Genomic DNA, 23,757 nt, shown 5'->3' with positions numbered 1-23,757 from the left:
TCCTGACACGTTTACTATAAACTATCAGGTGTATAGCTAATATATAGTTCATGACACGTTTACTATAAACTATCAGGTGTATAGCTAATATATAGTTCATGACACGTTTACTATAAACTATCAGGTGTATAGCTAATATATAGTTCCTGACACGTTTACTATAAACTACAGGTGTATAGCTAATATATAGTTCATGACACGTTTACTATAAACTATCAGGTGTATAGCTAATATATAGTTCATGACACGTTTACTATAAACTATCAGGTGTATAGCTAATATATAGTTCATGACACGTTTACTATAAAACTATCAGGTGTATAGCTAATATATAGTTCATGACACGTTTACTATAAACTATCAGGTGTATAGCTAATATATAGTTCATGACACGTTTACTATAAACTATCAGGTGTATAGCTAATATATAGTTCATGACACGTTTACTATAAACTATCAGGTGTATAGCTAATATATAGCTCATGACACGTTTACTATAAACTATCAGGTGTATAGCTAAAATATAGTTCATGACACGTTTACTATAAACTATCAGGTGTATAGCTAATATATAGTTCATGACACGTTTACTATAAACTATCAGGTGTATAGCTAATATATAGCTCATGACACGTTTACTATAAAGTATCAGGTGTATAGCGACTGTTGATGACACGTTTACTAAAACCTAGGGACAAATAAATGCTAAATTAATTAATTAAAATTAAATTTTACGTTTGTAAACATGTTAGTTTATCAAAGCAAACCCAAATCTGAAAGAAGTAATACAACACATGTATATTAGAATCACCAGGCAATATACTCAAAGTAAACCATTAAAGTACAGTAAGTAGTCTGCACTAGGGTCAGATGCTAGAGTATTGCGAGAGGTTAATGTACACTGAGCTCACATCATCAGTGGAACCTGTAGTGAACAGTGAACAGTCGACTGGCGGTGTAAGCAGTGGGTACAGGAGACAAGGTGGTGTTACTATGGCTTTATCTTCATCTCCGAGAACGTCACGTAGTAGATGTCAGCCCAATGCATGTGCCAGTTATCAAGGCTGTTGAGGTTAATGGCGCTGACACAGCCAGGTGGGAACCACCAGGGGCCCCTTCTAGGTTTGACACAGCCGGACGGGTTTCGGTCGTAGGTTTGAAACGTGTCTCCGTCAGTACCTGCCAACCCATCTCCTGAAACACACAACACACACAATTGTATACTAGTAGACACACAAAGTCCTAAGCACAAAATAATTATTATCACTACGGAACATCTATACAAACTTTTGTTATTAAATATGTTATTTCTGTGTTGTTCATCATAACAAAACCAAACACCACGTAACACAAATACAAATTAAAAAAAAAATTTCTAACGATGCTTCACCCAGCATATCATCCAGAATATGAGTGAAGAGAACAGTTGTTAAACAGAAGAATGCCTCAGCTAAAATATGTAAAAATGAATGAGTATAACTAACTCTCCCTGTGGGACCCCGGGTATGTTTGCCTAGCGAGCATTGTAAGAATAGGGTCCCTGCCATCCAGCCAGGCATGTCGTAAGAGGCGACTAAGGTGGACACCTCACCTAGAGGTAAAATAGGTTGTGGTAGGGCTACAAACCCACCATGTTAAAAAAAATCATGTTACCGAAACTAAAACCAGAGAACTCGTCACAGATGGCAGAGGTAATGAAGCACACCAGGAGACTGGACTAATGACGGACGACAGCCAAACCCGAAAGGGAGCTGGCGCCCCGAAAGTGGATTTACTGAAGCCGGGAAAGAGGAGACTAGCATCAGGACATACCATCTTGTTCTCAGGAAGATCAGACGCTCAGCACTCTGAAGGAGTAGCTCTACTCCTCAACAAGAAAACTGAAAAGGCACTGCTGGAATGGAAGCCTTATGGACCCAGGCTTTTGAGAGCAAGATTCCATTCAAAGTACACCAAGCTGACAGTGCTAGCCTGCTATGCACCAACAAATGACTCTGAGGCAGAAGACAAGGATGCTTTTTACGATCAGCTCCAGGCAGCCTCAGAGAGCGTTCCAGCCCACGACATGTTGCTCATCATCGGCGATCTCAATGCCAAGGTGGGAAGTGACAACACCTGCAGGGAGCATGTCATGGGCAAGCATGGAATTGGTACCATCAATGACAACGGAGAGAGACTGGCAGACTTTTGTGAAGAAAACAACCTACTGATTGGTGGCACACTCTTCCCACACAAAGACATCCACAAGGCAACGTGGACATCACCAGATGGGATCACAAAGAACCAGATAGACCTTGTCATCATCAACCGAAGATGGAGGAGCTCACTTCAAGATGTTAGAGCCTACAGAGGAGCAGACATTGCCAGTGACCACACTCTTGTGACAGTCGCAGTTTCTCTGAAGGAAAGAGTGGACTCCGGCAAACTGAAAGATCAAGTCACCAAACGAGCCTTTGCTATGGAAGTCAAGAACAGGTTCCAGACACTAGGAGACCAACAAGACATGACCTTAGACGACTTCAATCGAGTCTCACAGGAAACAGGAGAGAAAATACTGGGCTGTTAATGGCATGACGGAGTCCCTGCAAAACTTGTTCAGGTCGTTGCAATGCTGTACAGCGATTTCAAATCCCAGGTTGTCTGTGACACGGAGCTAACAGACCTCTTCAACTCAGTACTGGGGTGAAGCAGGGCTGCATTCTGTGGCAGTTCCTCTTCATCCTGGCCATCGACTGGATCATGAAGACTTCCACCGACAATGAGAGGAGAGGGATCAGATGGACCATGACTATGACAGCAACAACAACGCTGGAAGACTTGGACTTTGCTGATGACATTGCCCTGCTGTCACACCGCCACCAAGACATGCAGGAAAAAACAAAGGCCTTCTCAGAAACAGCTGGAAACCTTGGCTTGAAGGTCAGCACAAAGAAAACGAAAAGTATGAGAGTGAACGCCAGAGTCCAAGACGGCATCAAACTAAATGGAGAAGAGATTGAGGAAGTTGACAGTTTCACCTATCTTGGGTCCAAAATGTCAAACACCGGGGATGCGGAGGTGGAGATTCGAGCCCGACTGGCGAAAGCCAGCCAGGCCTTCGCCTCACTCAGGAGCACATGGAAGGCAAAAAACATCAGCCAGAAGATCAAGCTGAGAATCTTCAAGTCAACTGTGATCAGCACCCTCCTTTACGGATCACAATCATGGAAGATGACCAAATCCATCAGTAACAGACTTGATGTCTTCCAAAACAGATGCCTCAGGCGTCTACTTAACATCTTGTGGCCAAACACCATCACCAACGAAGAACTCCACCAAAGAACTCAAACCGAGTCCATCACCACGCAGGTTCAACGAAGGCATTGGCGATGGATTGGACATGTGCTCCGCCAGCAGACAGCAGACCTTTCCACAGTCGCCCTACGATGGACTCAAGACGGCCGAAGAAAACGAGGCCGCCCAAAGGAAACTTGGAGAAGAACAGTGGAAAGGGAGATGAAAGGAAAGGGCTGGACATGGGGTCACCTGGAGCGGGTTTCAGCCGATCGACATCGGTGGCGGACTCTGGTTGAGGCCTTGTGTGCAACCTGATGCACGAAGAGGAATCTCTAAAATGACTGTGAAGTTTACCATAGCATATAAAAAGTTCATCTTAGCCTTTAGAATGAAAGGAAACAAGAGAGAAAGTATAGAGAGGAAAGTATAGACGTAGACATGTTGATCTTAGGGTCACGGAGAATGTATTGAGGTCATTGCCTTCCCAGCATTACCCTCGGGTGGACTACTGCAAACATCGTCCCTTCCTGTTCCTAGTTCACTATGCTTGTCTTCGTGTGAACAGCAGTCTGTAGGAATCAGCAAGAGAACAGCAAAGTCTGGTGTCTGTTCTATTTACCGACAACAACAAGATCCATAGAGTGAGGCTCGGCATGGGCCCTGACGATTGTCTTCCGATTATTAGCTTATCTGTTTCTTTTCATGCCAAGTGTAACAAATGTACAAAGACATCAACCAAATAATGGCTTTCAAACCAGAGGGTCCACACTAATCTCTTGTTTAGAGTATGCTTTATAATCTGCACACTAAATTCTTACTTCGTGTAAGGTAAATAGCTTGCACACTAAATTCTTACTTGTGTAAGCTACATAGAGTGCACACACTAATCTCTTACTTAGCTTATACTAAAGGAGAGCGACATACACAGCAAAGTTATTGTTGATGTGACCTGTGTTGTTTCTAAAAGGTTGAACCACAGAAGATGTCTGTATACACGGTATAAGGACACGTGCTGTCTGCAGCATGACTTTGCTGAATGATGTGATACTAAAGACAAATAATGTGTTTATTGTTTGTTGCTATTGCGTAAACAACTTATAACAACATGCCAAACATTTCTTGGATGTACTTGTATGTGTTGTGTTGTTATCTTCACGTTAGAGTTTTCTAAATCACACTATAAGCCATGATAAGCCATGGGGGTCTTAGGTTGTCACTTCCACACCCGACTGTGACATCACGTGAACAACACGAGCCCTCCGTCACCTAATGTGAGGAATGGAGCGACAGATGTCAGAATTTCTAATTCCACCACACTCAGTCAAAGGCGAAAGGTCACACTGCCCTGTAGGTCAAAGTGTGAGAAAATTTCTTCCATATGTTGAACGGGACTGGTGTGCATTGTGGGACTGCACAGGTCAACGGTCATGACTTGGGGAGACAACAAACGACAGGGGACATAATCTCTGCTACAGTGGAGAGATACCAGAGACAGAGATACATCGTGTCATCCTCGTGATAAAGAATATTGTTGTAGCTGTCATTACCCAACTACTGCATGTCACTCGCCATTCTCAGTCCTGTAGTCGCTCAAAACAAATTTCAGGACACAAAAATAAGTTTTCTAAAATGTAAAAGCCACTCAAATGAAGTTGACAGTAGTGATACAATATTCGCCACCTGCCATGACGAAACGAGTCTCAAGTCGCACAGAGCAGTCGGGTACTCCAGGCCCCGGACGGTGGTTCCGGTCAACCGAGTGCAGCCTGACTTCTTGAAAGTTTTGCCACTTGTCCTAGTATTCCGGTATGTCAACCGTGCAGTTTTCTTCTTTTTGTTCTCATTTCCCTGCTGATTTTTAGCACACTAGTAGATATTGTTTGAGTATTGTGCTGTTTCTGTGAGTGTGCATGCTGAGTAGATTGCAGTAACAGTTGTCTTCCATTTCTGTTTATTTTGATAACAGGGAAATTTTCTAATAGCACGCACTTATTCATGTCTATGTATTTTTATTACCTGAAATGATGTAGCTTGCCGTATTTTATCATCATGTAAAAGTTATCACAGTGTCAACAATTAAAGTATCCTATGATAAGGAAACACATGGGTTTGCTGAAAATCTTTGAACCCGCTTTCCTCTACAAGGCGACCACCGTACTTCCACATTTGTAATATATATAACTCAACTTTACGACTAGAAGAATAACTTTGTATCAAATAAAGAGCTAAACCCTGAACATTTGGAAAATATCCAATTTGTAAAATCTCAGATTTCCGACTTGACTCATTAGTCATTTCGTTGTGGCAGCTCACATTTCACAATAATTATTAATAATTTGCATGCAGTCAAAGCCTGACAGACTCAAAACGGATTAAAACCAACACAATGACTACAGCTCACTAAACATCATTGTACATAATGAAATTACTCTTTAAACAAGTCTGGTCACGACTTCACACTACAGCCCTGAAGAAAACGGTCAGAAGCTCCTAAGAACACACACAAACACACACACAAACACACAAACAAATCCCAGACAAGAGAGAAACCCACAGAAATCTCTTTTCCCTGATTATCACACCTGTTTTTTCAAGTTACATCAAAGGAAACGCACGCGATAGGAGGCGCTGTCACCCTCGCACACAAAGCTACACACAAATGTAGTCATCCACATATTTCTTAACCAGCCAGACAGGCGGCCTGCCAGCTAACCTGCGTCTCACTCTTTCTTACTGTTCAGTGGTCACGTACGTACCTGCGTCACCCGAGTAGCCCGACAAGGACAGTTTGTAGTTTGTCTCAGGACCGGACACATGGAAAGAGTCGTACTGCGCCCAGTAATGTGTCCCTGAAGAAGTCACCAGGTCCACTCTCAAGCGCAAATATCCATTCCATGACATGGCGCGAATCGCGTCTAGGCCTGAGACAAGACAAGGCAATGACCTCATGTCAACAGACAAGTCCAACAGTGAAATATTTGTGTTGATCTTGCTCAAGAGTTCTCATGAACAACAGACATGTCGCTGGTCATTACCTGTCCTATGATGTCATAAAACTGTTGACATTATTGCTAGACTTCAGATGATAAAAAGGTAAATCACAAACTTACTGAGGTTTTAGCGCTGTTGTTATTACTACCAATAATAAAGTGTATTCTCCATGTAAGTACGAGGTCAATGCGCTGTATACAAACAATAACAAATGGACAGTCAACCATACAGAAACATGAGGAAAATCATCAGAAAGCATAGATGAACATAAACTGTACAACAGATAACACCAGCAGTGGGAGAAGAATTAATTAGTGGGTAGAGCTGTACTCCTAATTACAAAATATATTTCTGAAAGAGAAAGGTTTTAAGGAAGTATTTGAAGGCTTCAGATGTAGGCACAAGGCGAGGAGAGGGAGGACATGTCAAGTAGTCTGACCTGAGTAGCAAACTGAGAGTTTGCCGGTCTAGTGTAGGACACAGAGAAGACAGCAACACAGACTAGGGTGGTAAGGTGGCACATACAGACACACACAGACTAGGGTGGTAAGGTGTCATCACACATACACACACAGAATAGGGTGGAAAGGTGTCAGTACGCAGACACACATAGACTAGGGTGGTAATGTGTCAACACACAGATACACAGAGACTAGAGTGGTAAGGTGTCAGCACACACACACAGAGACTAGGGTGGTAATGTGTCAACACACACTCACATACACGTGCCAACTCACATACGTAGAGTTGTATTTACACACAAAGCAATCTAGCTTTAAAATGGTATGAAACTATGATCATGACACACATACACAGGTGGTTATAAGACCATTTTCACAGACTACATGTAGACTAATATAAATAAATAGACAGGTTGACGGACATTTTTACACCCTATATCCTTATTCACAACAAAACAAAGTTATAGACTGTAATACAACTGCACGAAATGTTTTAGCTACTGTACTTTAATAGAGTTCAGAACCTATCCACACCCTGCAATCAGATAATCCTACAGAAAACCAAACAAAAAACAAAACAAAACAAGAAATAATAAACAAAACAAAAATAAAACAAAACAAACCAAAAACAAACCACATGATATGCCGCAGGGATGTATTTCCTCGCAACCCTCATGTTTCTTTCTACTTGAGACTTTGGCAACTGAGACACTACAGGATCATCAGCCATTTATTCATTCCATTACTAGCATCATCATTATCACAGCAAACAAAGCATGCTAAGGAAACAGTACACAAAATAGTGAGCAATAAGCATTGTACAACAAAAGTATAAAAGAACGACAGAAACAGCAACCTTTGTATTGACCAGTAGACATCACACAAACAACACAATAAAACACAATACTGACTACAGCCTGACTTTGAATGACTTTGAATGTAAAAACAAATGTTGAGGTTACAGTTATGCAGGAGGAGGGATAATGCCAGAGAATGCAAGAGATATGTCAACATCTTACCCAGCCAGAAATCTCCAGAGATGTTTCCAAAACCGTTTACATATTCTGTCCAGCTCCGGTTGAAGTCAACAAACTCATCTGGGTTATATACGGTGTGGTGATGTCTCTGGATGACCTGCACATGACACAAGTTCAAGGTCGTTACTATGGCACCAGCATGCTCGACAGGATTCAGCACTAATTACAGTTTAATGGGTTGACTAAGGATGAGTCATAATTGATAAAATATAACAGCTTATAACTTTATTGGCTGTGATCAGGATTATAATGTCAACACTTCACGGTTACGATAACTATGTGAACATGGTGTAATAGTAAATAGTGTAGTATATAGTGTAGTATACAGTGTAGTACATAGTGTAGTATACAGTGTAGTATATAGTGTAGTATACAGTGTAGTATATAGTGACAGTCATGTGACCACAATGTACACTTTCCTGGCTGTAAATGTGTGACATCAAGTGGCTGTGATCAATTATATGGCAACATAATAAACATAACAAATAGCATTTTCTTTCAACTCCTTATCAAACCTACAGTCGCTGATCATGAAGCAGGAATGGATGCAAGGGGTAAAAGGATGCGACTACAAACAACCGACACACGCACACCAACACACTAGATGTCGGCCTGTCTACAACCACCCTCAACCCACGGAGTCTACCAGCGACATAGACAAACTGTTGGAAACAGAAGGTGGACAAGCATCCTCTCCTGCTTCGTGTTGTAAATGTCCAAAGATATCAAAGACAAATTATTCGTGGATACTATGAGCAGTAAGTATGTGACCCTGGGTATAAGTATTGTGGCACCTTATGTGAGCAGGATACAGTGTGCAGGAGAGATGCTACCTGAGTCACACACACTGACCACCTGAGTCGTACACACTGACAAACACGACCACACTTACCGCCCAGCCGCCGCCCGCAGTGTCCATGTCACACCACACTGACCGAGGTCCCTTGTTGTGTTGTAGCTGAATGGTGTACACCCCACTCTTGGCGCCTTTTGCCTTCCAGTCTTCACATGAGCCTATTTGTACACAAACAAATCATTCCGCTCGTAAGGAATTGTCATAAAGGGCGCAGTGGAACTTCCTACAGTGACGGAAACAATGAAGGACAAGTACTGTAATAATAATGACAACTTCAATAGCTAATCATACAACAGTCAAGGTAAAGACTGAGTCCCTCAGGCAAACTGTTTATATGTGATTACAGCACACAGTTCACACTGCTCTGATACAAGACAGTCACACTTGCTGACCTCCTGTAACACTAGCCATCCCATAATTCTAGCTCTGTGTCTACCAGTATCTGACTGCCACGTGTACATATTCCTGTTCCTCCTCTTTAATGTCACTTCTGCCTCCTCATCTTCATAGCCACTTCCTCCTCTAACCTTTACAATCAGTTTTGTTATAAGTAATAAAGTGACAGTTAGTAACGACTTGTACATAGAGTAGACAACAAAGATATGGGGTAGTGGCAGCTGGAATGTTCTTCATCGACACATTCCCCTCTGTGGTGGTCTAGTGCTTTAACCCTTAACCCAATGTACCTGAGGTTCATTGCCAGCTTACAATGATTAAAAAAGAAGAAAACCGTTCGCTCGTGGACATGAATAAACAGTGAATGCTAAACTTTGTAAATCATAAATATTATGTAAACATTGAGATGACAGCTGTTTGATTAAAATAATTACTGTAAACAACTTACTAGAGTATCTTTACGGTAAGAAACACACAAACTGACGGTAGACAACGTGTGGGGACAAGCTGAGTACTACTCATCCTTCTACTGCTTCACACTTACCTGCAACAGAACACTTCTTCGAGCCTTGATGGAAAACAAAATGACATAGACATCTGCCTTTAAAACAATCGCTGAATGGGTCAGGACAGTCAATCTTGTTGCCACACAATAAGTTGTACCAGGTATCGTGTGAGGCAAAGGTGGAGTTGCAGGATTTCTGGTAGTGGGTCCAGCCTTTACTCGCCTTAGGATACCAGTCGGAGGGCGACTGACGAGAGGTAACACCATGAAGCCGGCACAGACCTCCATGTACTGGCACAGAAGGTAGAGAGACAGAGACATAACTGAACATGATGCAAAAAATTTTGAACAAAGAAGAGTGAAAGCAAGTTATGTGAACATTTCCCCAAAAGGTTATTCTGTTACTTAAAGGTTTTCAGCAAAAGGCGCGGTACGTAGTTGTTTATTTGTGATTGTTTACTGTTGTCTTGCTACGAGCAGGCCTGTCACACACTAGTTGTACAATAAGTAAAGTGGAATGTTTCCTCCGTTCCTGCTGTGCTCCCCCCGTTTTGTGAGCGTGCTATTAATAAAACAGCGCAGGACACGTGAAGCAGACTTTAGCAGTTTGTAACGGATAAGTATTTAGTAGAGGGGGTTAGGAGGGAAGATCGACAACCGTGGTTGATCTGATTTAGCGTAGTGGGCTGGAAGTTGTTTGCCCTTGAGCAAATGACGCAAACTGGGACGTCAAAATAAGGTGACGTAAAAGATAGAGGAAAATAACGTTAGAGAAATAACGGTGGGCAGAGAGCAGACGGCGAAACAAAAGTTGGAGCTGGTGGATTTTTCTCGGGACTTTCTCGCAACTGCTGCGACAGCGGAATAAGTATTACGGGAAGTAATACCGTGGGTAAACTACAGGTGGATGTACTTCACAGGTCGTGAGTCACTGTAGTCCGTGTTCGCACCGTGGGGGAGCTCTGTGGCTTGGGCATCCCAGTTTCTTGGCGGGGTCAAGAAACTAAACACTGGTATCAGCGAGAAAAGAACAGAAAACTTGGTGCAAGACTGGGGCACCGACTTCCATCTGTCGCCTGGAAGGGGCAGCTCTTCACAGCCTGAGAGTAAGCGCCGGTGGAGAAAGGTTTCCTCCCGGCCTTCAGCGAATCTAACATCATCCGGCCAAACATCTAGGAGGCGGCCGCATGCGCAAGATCGAGACGTCTGCTTATAAACTGTGGGTACTGTGAAAACCATTTATTTTCAATCATAAATAGACTTCGTGGAAAGAAGATCAGTGGGATTAATTGGAATAGAGGACTTGGGAGGGTCTCAAAGACTTTAAAATAAGAGGTTGATGTTTCATCGGGAGCGAACATTGGGTTCTTCATCAGTGACAATAATTTAGGAGAGTCGATTTTATTGTTACCTTTAATATTATGTGGGATGAATGATAACATATTGGTAATACATCTTGTGTGGCGAATGAAGGAGTGAATCTATGAGTGTGGATTTTGCCTTTGTTTCATTTGACTTGTATTTGATTTGAATAATTATTTGTGCCTCTAAGAAGGTACGCCCACCCTCAAGCGATCAGGATATTTTGGTTTGTGGAAAGAATGCGCATGTCTGCGGACGGTCCGTGACATCTTGGTGACCCCCGACGTGATCGCTTTAGGGTGAGGCGGTACTAGGCGAGGTGGTTTACAAATATTGTACAAAAGGTATTATTAGTACTGTATCTGGTGGATTATTTTTGACTACTCTTGTTTTGCCATCGTAGGGTTACATTTCTTTAAATTGTTCTTGAGAGACATGGAATTCCCGGATATAGATAGCTTCATAGCCCAAGGACAGAAATTTGGAAAGACTAATAGTGACCTGGAAAAGTACGTCCAACAGTGTGTAGAACGTTTGATAGAGAAAGAGAAAGAAAGGAAAGGGAAAAGAAAGAGAAAGAGAAGAAAGGGAAAGAGTGAGAGAAAGGGAGTTTGAGTTAGAAAGACTTAGGCTACAAGCAGGAAGCAGGACAGAAGGGGAAGTAGCTCAATCCACGGGGGGTCGCGTGGTAACCTGCCCAAACTTCCAATCTTCCGTGAGGATAAAGATGATATAGACTCTTTCATCTTTAGGTTGAAGCGCATGCAACTGCTCTTAGGTGGGAGGAGCCGCGATGGCCTTTGCTTATGTCAGCTCTTTTACAGGGTGAGGCTTTAACCCTGTATCATGCACTTTGTGCAAGTGGGTAGTTGATTATGAAACACTCAAGAGGAATTACTTCAAAAGTATCAGTGTACCGCTGAGGATTTCGGGAACGATTTAGATCCATCCGACCCGAACCGCAGGAATCAATGGCGGCATTTTTTTCTAGGTTGTCCGGTTTAGCAAACCGTTGGATAACTTTAGCCGAGGCAGACAAAACGTATGATGTCTTTTGGACCTCATGTTACGAGAACAGATTCTCCAGAGCGTAGCGAAGGAATTAGCTATCTTCCTGCAAGAACGTGAATTTAAGTCCGCAGCCGAGATGATAGCAAGTGCAGAGAAGTACAGGCAGGCGCATGCCAATAAAAGTATGGCGAGGAGAGCCGAGTCGTATCGAGTTGCCAACACCGGGGTGAATTGGCGTCCTCGGTCACCCAAATCTAGGCTTCCTAATAGGCCAAATAGTCCTCGTAAATCAAGTCCCAACAAAACCTTTCCCAAAGGAAGTAACGGGCCGAGAAGGCAAAGAGACGAGGTACTGCGAAGACCTAAGAGAGAGCTCATTTGCTTCGCTTGTAACGAAATTGGACATTTTGCCCGTGAATGCCCTTATGTTAGACGGAGAGAAAACACAGAAGTATCCACTCCGGTAGTAACCAGCGTTTCCATCCTGTGTAGCACTCTTAATAGTGAAGAGATGGATCGACTTCCTCTCTATCCAGGTTATATTAGAGATAAACCCATAACGGTGTTAAGAGATACGGGAGCCACAACAGCAGGCATAAGAGCCTCCCTGGTTAGGCAGTCAGAATACACTGGACAGTCCCAGTCCTGTATTACGTTTGGGGGTAATACGGAAGTCTTTCCAGTCGCTGAGGTACAGGTAGAGACCCCTTTCTATGCGGGTAAACTACGCTGTTGCGTAATAGACGAACCAATAACAGATTTAATTTGGGTAATATAGACGGGGTAGAAGGAGTGTTGGTGACAAAAACCAAAAGCAGCCTTAGTCACAACCAGAGGACAGAAGAAGCGGGAATTGGAACTGCCAATTCCGCTGCATATTCCAAAGCAGCAATGGACATCACTAGAGAGGAGTTAGTTCGACTCCAGAGGGAGGATCCGACATTGATCACATGCCGAGCTGCAGCCTGTCAAAGGAGCGAAGAAGCCAACCTGGAGACGAACTTCCATCTTCAGCAGGGAATGTTGATTCGATCATCCCGTACCACTACAGGGACTTTTCAACAAGTGGTGGTGCCACAAACACTCAGGGCATCAGTGTTATGTGCGGCTCACGATGGTCTTTTAGCCGGACATGCAGGCGTCCGTGCCACGCTGAATCGGGTGCTCGCCAATTGTTGGTGGCCGGGAGTAAAAAGCGACACCCGAAAATATTGCCAAACATGTGACGTGTGCCAGAAAACCGTGGCACACGGAAGAAATCGACCAGTGCCACTCGTACATGTGCCAGTCATCGATGAGCCCTTCAAGAGAGTGGCTATAGATATCATGGGTCCTATACATCCATCATCTAATGAGGGCCATACCCATGTATTGAGTATAATAGACATGGCGTCCAGATATCCAGAGGCAATACCGTTAAAAAGAATTGACAGTGTATCTGTGGCTGAAGCACTCTTGGTTGTATTTGCCAGAATGGGTCTTCCCGAAGAAATTCTATCCGACCAGGGGACACAATTCATGTCTGATGTCATGAAGGAATTTCTCAGACTGCTGTCCATCAAGGGTTTACGTTCCACCCCTTACCATCCACAAACGAATGGGTGCGTGGAAAGATTCCACGGGACATTAAAACCAATGCTGCGGAAGTTGGTACATCGCCAGCCTCGAGAATGGCATCGCTATCTTCCTGCTCTTTTATTCGCTTGCAGAGAGAAAACTCACGAAAGTACAGGTTTCTCACCATTCGAACTCGTTTTCGGACGACGACCAAAGGGATCACTTGATCTCCTTATCTCAACTTGGACAGAGAAGGAAATCAGTGATGAGGATGCAAAACCTGTTTACCAATACATATATGAGTTGAGAAATCTACTACAGGAAAGCTATCAACTGGCCCAAGAGAATAGCCATAGGACGGCGGCGAGAAATAAACGTTACTTTGACAGAAAAACGCAACAACGAACTCTGCAGGTGGGGACGAAGTGCTGATAATGTTACCTACGTCCACGAATAAACTACTCATGCAATGGAAGGGACCTTTTCCAGTCATCCGGGAATGTCATCCAGACTACGTGATCCATATGCAGGGAAAAGACCGGGTTATGCACATTAATATGTTGCGCAAATATCACAGACGTGAACCGCCGATTGATGTGAAGATTCCAGACACCACCAAAACGGCTAACTGTGGACAGACCAATGACGATAAACCCATGGCTTTTTCGGATCTTATCTCGGAAGAGATGTGCCCCAAAGATTTATCATGCCGTCAGGAGTATCCGAGAAGGAATCAAATAGACACCTGGCAAATGTGACCTTATTGATAGCCGATACCGATGATGATTCCGTGGAAATACCAGTTCTTCCTGGGGAGATGGAAGAGGACATAAAACAGCATGAAAGTGGGGCCCGACTTGACAGAACTCCAGACCACACAATTGAGGAATATTCTAAAGAATTATCAACACATACTGACCGTGATGCCAGGACAGTTTAACGGTGAAATTGAGCACCAAATTAGACTGACTTCTCCAGAGGTAGTGCGCTTAAGGCCCTATCCACTTCCTTTTGCTCTACAGCAAACCATGGAAAAGGAAGTGATTAAAATGTTACAAATGGGAGTGATTGAACCATCATCCTCACCTTATGCATCACCAGCGTTGTTGTCAGAAAGAAGGACGGTTCAGTACGCTTTTGTATCGACTACCGAGCCCTAAATAAAATAACAGAGTTCGACTCAGAACCCATTCCGGATCCCGAAACTGTATATAGTCAATTGGGCCGAGCCCAATTTTTCACTAAAATAGATTTGGCCAAAGGATATTGGCAAATCAGAGTTAAAGAAGAAGATAGGCCAAAAACAGCATTTCAAACAACCAAAGGCTTATTTCAATGGACCCGAATGCCATTTGGATTGGCTACAGCTCCTGCAACGTTTGCGAGAGCTATGAGAGCGCTCAATATGGAAAGGTTTCAGCACATACCTTCTTTGATGATTTACTGGTTGCTAGCGAAACGTGGGAAGAGCATCTGACTCATGTAGAAGGTGTGTTAAGAACCTTAGCCCATTATCAACTCACTGTAAGACCTTCGAAAATTCAGATGGATTTCGGAGCTTGGAATTCTTAGGACACATAGTGGGGGAGGGGCATCTGCGTCCAGTCCTGATAAAGTACAGAAAATTCTAAGACTTCCTACTCCTAGCAGTAAGAAGCAAGTGAGAGCACTCTTAGGTCTGATCAGCTACTACCGACGCTATGTTCCTAACTTTGCTACGGTGGTTGCACCCATTACAGAGTTGACAAAAGGAAACAGCCCAAAACATATTCAATGGTCGAATGAATGTGTCCAAGCATTAACTCACATCCAAACCGTTCTGTCATCCCAACCCATACTAGCGCTACCAAAGTTTGACAAGCCGTTCATAGTTCAAACTGACGCGAGTGGGGTGGATTAGGAGCAGTACTCTTGCAGGAATACGGAGGAGATCGTTTTCCAGTGGCCTACGTCAGCCGCAAACTGACAGGTCCTGAAACACGATACAGCACCATAGAACGAGAGTGCCTGGCAATAATATGGGGAATTTCGAAACTCTCTCGTTATCTTTACGGAAGAAAGTTCATTTTACAGACAGATCACAAACCCCTTGTGTTTTTAAAAACATCTGTATATCATAATTCTCGAATTATGAGGTGGATGCTAGCTCTTCAAGAGTTTCAGTTTTCAGTTGAGACGATTAAGGGAACAGAGAATCTTCTCGCTGACAATCTATCCCGGGTCGAGTGGGACCAATTTATCCCGTAGAAGTGAAAGAAAGAAAAAACTGTTAAATTGATTTTTTTCATTCTTTTTTTTTTCAGGAGGGGAGGAATGTAACGGATAAGTATTTAGTAGAGGGGGTTAGGAGGGAAGATCGACAACCGTGGTTGATCTGATTTAGCGTAGTGGGCTGGAAGTTGTTTGCCCTTGAGCAAATGACGCAAACTGGGACGTCAAAATAAGGTGACGTAAAAGATAGAGGAAAATAACGTTAGAGAAATAACGGTGGGCAGAGAGCAGACGGCGAAACAAAAGTTGGAGCTGGTGGATTTTTCTCGGGACTTTCTCGCAACTGCTGCGACAGCGGAAAAGTATTACGGGAAGTAATACCGTGGGTAAACTACAGGTGGATGTACTTCACAGGTCGTGAGTCACTGTAGTCCGTGTCCGCACCGTGGGGAGCTCTGTGGCTGGGCATCCCAGTTTCTTGGCGGGGTCAAGAAACTAAACACTGGTATCAGCGAGAAAAGAACAGAAAACTTGGTGCAAGACTGGGGCACCGACTTCCATCTGTCGCCTGGAAGGGGCAGCTCTTCACAGCCTGAGAGTAAGCGCCGGTGGAGGAAAGGTTCCTCCCGGCCTTCAGCGAATCTAACATCATCCGGCCAAACATCTAGGAGGCGGCCGCATGCGCAAGATCGAGACGTCTGCTTATAAACTGTGGGTACTGTGAAACCATTTATTTTCAATCATAAATAGACTTCGTGGAAAGAAGATCAGTGGGATTAATTGGAATAGAGGACTTGGGAGGGTCTCAAAGACTTTAAAATAAGAGGTTGATGTTTCATCGGGAGCGAACATTGGGTTCTTCATCAGTGACAATAATTTAGGAGAGTCGATTTTATTGTTACCTTTAATATTATGTGGGATGAATGATAACATATTGGTAATACATCTTGTGTGGCGAATGAAGGAGTGAATCTATGAGTGTGGATTTTGCCTTTGTTTCATTTGACTTTGTATTTGATTTGAATAATTATTTGTGCCTCTAAGAAGGTACGCCCACCCTCAAGCGATCAGGATATTTTGGTTTGTGGAAAGAATGCGCATGTCTGCGGACGGTCCGTGACACAGTTGTAGAGTGCACAGTCACCTGCCATCTCTAACATCATGTTAGTATACCAATGTTTCAAGCTTTTCCCCATACAGACCTTTAAAATCAAAGGTGAGGCAAGTCTTGTCAGTCTGGCACCTGCCCTTGCAGGCTTCGACAGTGAGTCCATCCTCGCTATGAATGAGGTTTGCACGTAGAGCGCTGTCAGGATACTCTGTGAAGGTCTCCTGCATGTCGTCTGGGCTACAAGCTGATGTAAACAACTGTGGTAAGCAACTATTTACACACTGTTTAAGTTGAACTTAATTGTTCTACATTTACACGCATTTCGAACAACATCCATAATCAAGTGAATACATTTATAATTTGTTTTCGGCCCACGTGTTTTCATTCATCCTTTGTTCCTTTTATTCAGTCCATCTAAATGCGGCTATGTTGTTTTACAATTTATTGCTTTAAGAATGCAGAAATCTTATAAAAGCTCTTCCGTCCCTCACTGTAACAAGCCGACAACAAAGAGGAGTTTGTTGCTGTCAATCACACCACAGAACCATTGTCTACTCACTGTTAGTACACGTGTCACTTGTGGTGTAGTAGTACCCGGGGACACACCGACAGACACGTTTGTAGCATGCTGAGTGGGGCCCATCGCAGTCGTCGTCTGTCGTGCAGTTTACATTGTGCCACTTCTTCAGCTCGCCTACAAGACAGTCACACTTACTGACCGCTGGTAACACTAGCCATCCCATAATTCTAGCTCTGTGTCTACCAGTATCTGACTGCCACGTGTACATATTCTTGTTCCTCCTCCTTAATGTCACTTCTGCCTCCTCATCTTCATAGCCACTTCCTCCTCTAACCTTTACAATCAGTTTTGTTATAAAGTAATAAAGTGACAGTTAGTAACGACTTGTACATAGAGTAGACAACAAAGATATGGGGTAGTGGCAGCTGTGATGTTCTTCATCGACACATTCCCCTCTGTGGTGGTCTAGTGCTTTAACCCTTAACCCAATGTACCTGAGGTTCATTGCCAGCTTACAATGATTAAAAAAGAAGAAAACCGTTCGCTCGTGGACATGAATAAACACTGAATGCTAAGCTTTGTAAATCATAAATATTATGTATACATTGAGATGACAGTTGTTTGATTAATATAAATACTGTAAACAACTTACTAGAGTATCTTAACTGTAAGAAACACACTAACTGACGGTAGACAACGTGTGGGGACAAGCTGAGTACTACTCATCCTTCTACTGCTTCTCACTTACTTGCAACAACACACTCCTTCTGTGCTTCATTGAACTTGAAGCCTGAACGGCACAAGCATCGTCCTGACAAACAATCGCTGTTTGTGTCAGGACAATCAATCCTGCTTTCACACAATAAGTTGTACCAGGTATGGTGTGAGGCCAAAGTGGACTTGCAGGATTTCTGGTAGTGTGTCCAGCCTTTACTCCTCTTAGGAGACCAGTCGGAGGGCGACTGACGAGAGGTGACATTATGAAGCCGACACAGACCTTCACTGGCTGGCATGGGAGGTACAGAGACAGAGACATAACTCAACATGATGCAAAACATTTTGAACAAAGAAGAGTGAAAGCAAGTTATGTGAACATTTCCCCAAAAGGTTATTCTGTTACTTAAAGGTTTTCAGCAAAAGGCGCGGTACGTAGTTGTTTATTTGTTATTGTTTACTGTTGTTTTGCTAGGAGCAGGCCTGTCACACACTAGTTGTACAATAAGTAAAGTGAAATGTTTTCTCCATTCCTGCTGTGCCCCCCCAGTGTTGTCAGTCCATGGTCCTGATGCTAGAGTCCTGGATGTCTTGTTGTCAGTGTCAGAGCTGCAGGGCGAGCTGAGGAGGTCTGGCACTTATCTATCATTAGCGATGACAAGACATCTTCCCACAGATGACAGTGTAGTTTCCTAGATAGCATTCTCTTGATAAATGTGAGATAAGTGTGACACGATAACCACTGTCCAAGCACAATATATTTCTAGATCGTTGTATTTGAGTTAAAGACTTTAAAATAGTCACGATACTTGTTTGTTGTTTAGCTAAACCACTTGTCATTCAATGTTCATGCAACAACAACTGTATGCAATTAGTACCAGATAGATAAAGGTTAGTTGCAAGGTGGCTTAAGTAACAATAAATAGGTAGAATAGTTTAGCTGCACACAAGTAAACCAAATAGTATACCAATGTTTCAAGCTTTTCCCCATACAGACCTTTAAAATCAAAGGTGAGGCAAGTCTTGTTATGCTGGCACCTGCCCTTGCAGTCTTCCACAGTGAGTCCATCCTCGCTATGAATGAGGTTTGCACGTAGAGCGCTGTCAGGATAGTCTGTGAAGCTGTCCTGCATGTCGTCTGGGCTACAAGCTGATGTAAACAACTGTGGTAAGCAACTATTTACACACTGATTAAGTTGAAGTTAATTGTTCTACATTTACACGCATTTCGAACAACATCCATAATCAAGTGAATACATTTCTAATTTGTTTTCGGCCCACGTGTTTTCATTCATCCTTTGTTCCTTTTATTCAGTCCATCTAAATGCGGCTATGTTGTTTTACAATTTATTGCTTTAAGAATGCGAAAATCTTATAAAAGCTCATCCGTCCCTAACTGTAACAAGCCGACAACAAAGAGGAGTCTGTTGCTGTCAAGCACACCACACAGAACCATTGTCTACTCACTGTTAGTACACGTGTAATGTGTGGTGTAGTAGTACCCGGGGACACACCTACACACACGTTGATAGCACGTGGCGTGGGGCGCATTGCAGTCGTCGTTAGTCCTGCATCTTACATTGTGCCAAGTCTTTGGCGGACAGTCATTGCCTTGGCAACTAGAATTTGTACTTAAAATTCTTAATAAATCAATGTCATTAATTATTTATTTTATATATACTATTTATAGCACATCAGACATCACATGATACCTTAAGTAAGACATTAAATGTTTTCATACATAAAAATAAACAAACAGAGAGAGGACGCTCAGGGAAGTGAAGCCCGCAGTGTGAGACAATAGACTATGGTGAAACATGTCACTAAAACAATAATTCTTATTTATATGTTTGTCATTATTTACATATTATTAATACCAGTGATGCCCAACCTTTTTCGGCCTGCGGGCCATATCCATTTCGGACAGCCGTGTCGCGGGCCACTTCACCACAAAAATACAAAAAAATAAAAATAAAAATAGAGCAGATACCATTTTTTATTAGAAACAAGTTGTACTTACCATTAATTATGTAGTAATTAGTGGGATATTTGAAGTTGTTTTCCCGAAACCAACTTCTGAATGTCCGGCCTCATCGTAGAGACACCAAGTCGAAGCACTGAATCGAAATGTTCGTCCATGGAAAAAAAGATTGGGAAACGCCCCTACGTGGGCATAAATACTTCTTCTTCCCTTTTTTCGTTTTTTTCGGTTTTTAAATATTTTTTTTTTATTACGAAGTTTTGCGGGCCGGATGGCACCGCGTCGCGGGCCGGATATGGCCCGCGGGCCATAGGTTGGGCATCCCTGATTTAGACGACTAACAAACGATCAGTGTTTCAGTTTGTTATTGACTACATAAAAAGCTGATTGTTAAACCTTTGGCATGTATTGTAAGCCAAAAGTCAAGAAGAGTCAACACGGTTTACCTTCCTGTCTCCTCCGTCAACACGAAAGGAGAGATGGAGAGTAGAAATAAAAAGAATCGCAGCATTGTATCCACCTGTTAAGCACATGCAACAACGAGAAGTTTCGTGAGTCTTTCTCGTGTAATATTTCTTTATTATATTAATTTAAATCAGAAAAATATTTACGACTTAGAATATAAAAAATTCATAATAAAATAATTTTCAAGTATCACTCGTAGAAACATACACAAAAGGAAGCGATCCCTCAAAGCTTAAGACTAAAACTAGGTTAGTGTGTCTGGCATGCATGAAGACATGAAGGACATTAGACACAGTGTCAAAGGTGACAACAAATAGCGATCAACAAAGGTTTATAGGAAAGACAGCCTACACAAGAGATAGGAACTAATAAATAAGAGAAAAGGTCAGTAATGTAACTTGTAACAACACAGTAGGTATGCTTCTCCCTTTGATACATTATTTCATAAATGTCTAAAGACAAAAAGTGACTAGCAGTGCCTAAGAAAGTGTAGAAAGAAGAAAATACAGGAAGACAGAACCGCTTATAGCAGAGAAAGAAAAGCTGATAGAAATCTGCTAACAGTAAAGAAACAAACCTACAAACAATTAAAAATCAAGTCTCTAGAAAATACAGTCAACAAACCAAAGGTCTTCTGGGAGGTGATGAGGAGATACAGAAGACAGCCTGTAGTGGACCAAATCAGTGAAGAGGGTGTGTAAAGCACTTCTAAACAACACTAAATAAAGGGATGATGGATGTGGATGGTCAAGATAACCCTTGTGAGAGTACCAGTAGTCAAATGCACCTGTATGTCCAACCTGTGGACAATCAGATCACAGAAAAGGTCAAAGAGGCAATTAGTTAAAAACTGTTAATCAGCAGGCCCAGATGGTATTGTCAATAATATATTAGACACTGCATCCTCTGTTATTACTCCCTTGCTAAACTGTTCAATGCTATGACCCAAGGAATGAACTCAATCTATTACTATCCCACTATACAACAAAGGTGACAACAACCAGTCAGGTAACTACCGAGGTATCTCTCTTACTAATATATTTAGGAAAAGCCTTTACATGCATTCTAAATAAAATATTAACCAAGTGGGCAGAAAGCAGCTAATTAAATGACAATGACAATGGTAATTCCTTATTAATGTGAGGTAAAATAAGTAAGAAAATGCATTTTCCATTTGGCCTCCGCCCTTTACAGAGAAAGCACTAACTGAAGTAATTATAAGTATTATGAGATTAAGGTAAGGTAAGTGGAAGCTGAATATGTACAAAAGTGGTGGTTACAAAAAAACAAAACAAAACAAAACCATATATTTACAAGATTTCTTAGACTTAGGAGGTATCTCTAGAGGCCTCATCTAATTTTCTTGAATGTGCTAAGGTAGGAGTTCATGAAGTTCAATTGCCTAAGATGGAGAGGGAGGCTGATCCAGAGTATTTCAAACTTTATTTAAAAAGGTCTAGTCTAGAAATGGAAAGAGTAAGTTTTGCAGAAGTTGTAGTGTTCTTGGAGGAAAATAGTAAAGAGAGTGTATGACACTGTTTACTCGTCAGTATTTTGTACATGAAACTGTATTTGTTAAGTTTAAGTCTGTTTCTTAGAGGAAGGACGCCTTGACAGGAATAATGAAACACAAGCAGGTTTGTGTCGGTATATCCTATTTTCACACTGTATGCGGCAGTAGAGAACCAGTTATCCCAGAATATGGAGCTACAAGTAGCATTGATAGACTGTCAGAAAGCCTACAATAATGTGCAACAAGCAATACTACTACCCGAGCTATCACAACCACGTATGCAGAGTAAATTATAGAGGATAATAAAAAGCATGTACCAAGATATTCAGGAATGTGTCAGAGACAGAAATCAAGCCCACCATGTACCAGAAAACACTGTAAAGCCGCCAAGAATCACGCACTGACCCACGTGGCTTGTGATAGTGTCGGGCGGTCATCCGCTCACACTAACAGAACCGGAAGCCTGTCCTGTCTCAACTGACCCTAGTGGTCACCACCCGGCTAATGAACCTGCACCAGCCTCACGGATTTCTACTGGCTCCTGGTGGTCACACCTGGCTGCTGTGTCCACTAACAGTACCTGCCTTACAGTCCACCCCTAGTCTAGTGGTCACTCCTTGCTGCTGTATGAACACGGCACCTTGCCCAGACTTCCTCTCACCTGTCACAACCACCCGCTCCTCTCAGCGTCTCGGGTAGATGCCCCAAGGGACGCTACGCTGTGGGGTTCTCTACACTGTCTCCCAGGGGGCGGGAACCAATGGCCAGCGCCAAAAACACCCACGTGACTACAGCGCGTGAAGGCTTTTCGCCCAAACTGCGGACAGGGTGGGGAGGGGCCATGAACACAAACATGGCTGACACGCCACAGAGAGAAAAGGAAGGGTAAGATTAATGATAAGTATGTGATAAACTTATACAGAAAGTATTCAAGAAAATAATGGAGCCTGTAATCAGTGCACTGACAATTTGTTATTAGACTAGGTGTTGACAAACTATAATTAGTATTATTGGGAAAAAATGGTGTCAGGTATTTTTTGAATGACAAGCAGATGCTGAGAAGAAAATCACAAAGATATCAAGACATAGTTATAAGGCTATCAGGAGAGAGCTAAGATGGCGTCTGACATAACCGATGATTTTATCAGACGTCAGCTCGCTGCTGTCATCTTCCCGTGATGCCGTGCGTGTGCACGTCAGACAACGCACTGTCTGCTCGTCACCGTTGTAACGACTAGAGGGGAGATCATCTTGTGAAGAATAATAAAGAGAGGAAGATGTCTTCCTGTGCCTCTTTGGTTTTGTATATTCTCTTATATTTTCTCTCCATCTCTATTGGTTTTGTTTCTTTCCAATGTAAAATTACACTGTATCCAAGCAACAACGAGAAGACTGCTGCTGCCTCCTGCTGCTGGTGGATTCCTACATCCTCACCAACCGCCCTAACGACCTGTCGCTTTCCTTCTTTCAACACAGACGAGCTTCCAGTGGGTGTGGAAATAGCAAAAAATACTCCAAACTATTATCACAACTAGTCAATGAATAGTTCGAACACTCCTAAGGACCATGCTTTCAGTGCTTAAGAACAAGAGGGAAACATGGACAGCATACGAGAGACAAGAAAGCAAACGAATAACGTATGAACTAGTAAATAATAAACAACAATACTAATGTTGAATAAAAACAAGTACAGAAAAGAAATACATTTTATCTTTCTGCAGCTCAGTCCAACAGGTAGAGTCCATAAAACCCGTCACACACGAGCAAGAAAGGAGCAGAGAGCTCTTCAA

At 42.6% G+C, this 23,757-nt stretch overlaps 1 protein-coding gene across 1 annotated transcript; it reads right to left on the bottom strand.

Moving 5' to 3' along the window:
* Window positions 1-532: 532 nt before the first annotated feature.
* Window positions 533-21,707, bottom strand: LOC112576052 (tenascin-like). Its single transcript, XM_025258275.1, has 12 exons — window positions 21,079-21,707; window positions 20,436-20,509; window positions 19,476-19,627; window positions 19,006-19,158; window positions 18,043-18,300; window positions 17,334-17,468; window positions 16,866-17,018; window positions 9,562-9,813; window positions 8,658-8,779; window positions 7,748-7,862; window positions 6,033-6,197; window positions 533-1,194 (listed from the first exon to the last, which is right to left on the bottom strand). The coding sequence occupies exons 2-12, from the start codon at window positions 20,498-20,500 to the stop codon at window positions 992-994; spliced, it is 1,773 nt and encodes a 590-aa protein (XP_025114060.1). The 5' UTR covers window positions 20,501-20,509; window positions 21,079-21,707; the 3' UTR covers window positions 533-991.
* Between the last annotated feature and the right edge of the window lie 2,050 nt (window positions 21,708-23,757).

Source organism: Pomacea canaliculata, linkage group LG11, assembly GCF_003073045.1.
Source record: "Pomacea canaliculata isolate SZHN2017 linkage group LG11, ASM307304v1, whole genome shotgun sequence".
Taxonomy (NCBI): Eukaryota; Metazoa; Mollusca; class Gastropoda; order Architaenioglossa; family Ampullariidae; genus Pomacea; species Pomacea canaliculata.
The sequence above is the reverse complement of the archived record's forward strand: the minus strand, read 5'-3'. Positions and strand labels throughout refer to the sequence as shown.

Bases quoted from the DNA above. Each gene is read 5' to 3' on its own strand.
- LOC112576052 (XM_025258275.1), bottom strand. From the start codon at position 20,500: ATGCTGCGATTCTTTTTATTTCTACTCTCCATCTCTCCTTTCGTGTTG. The intron at 17,469-18,042 runs GTAAGTGAGAAG...ACTGTCTTGTAG, and splicing joins GAAGGAGTGTGTTGTTGCAA to GCGAGCTGAAGAAGTGGCAC. The intron at 8,780-9,561 runs GTAAGTGTGAAG...GTGTACAAATAG, and splicing joins GAAGAAGTGTTCTGTTGCAG to GCTCATGTGAAGACTGGAAG.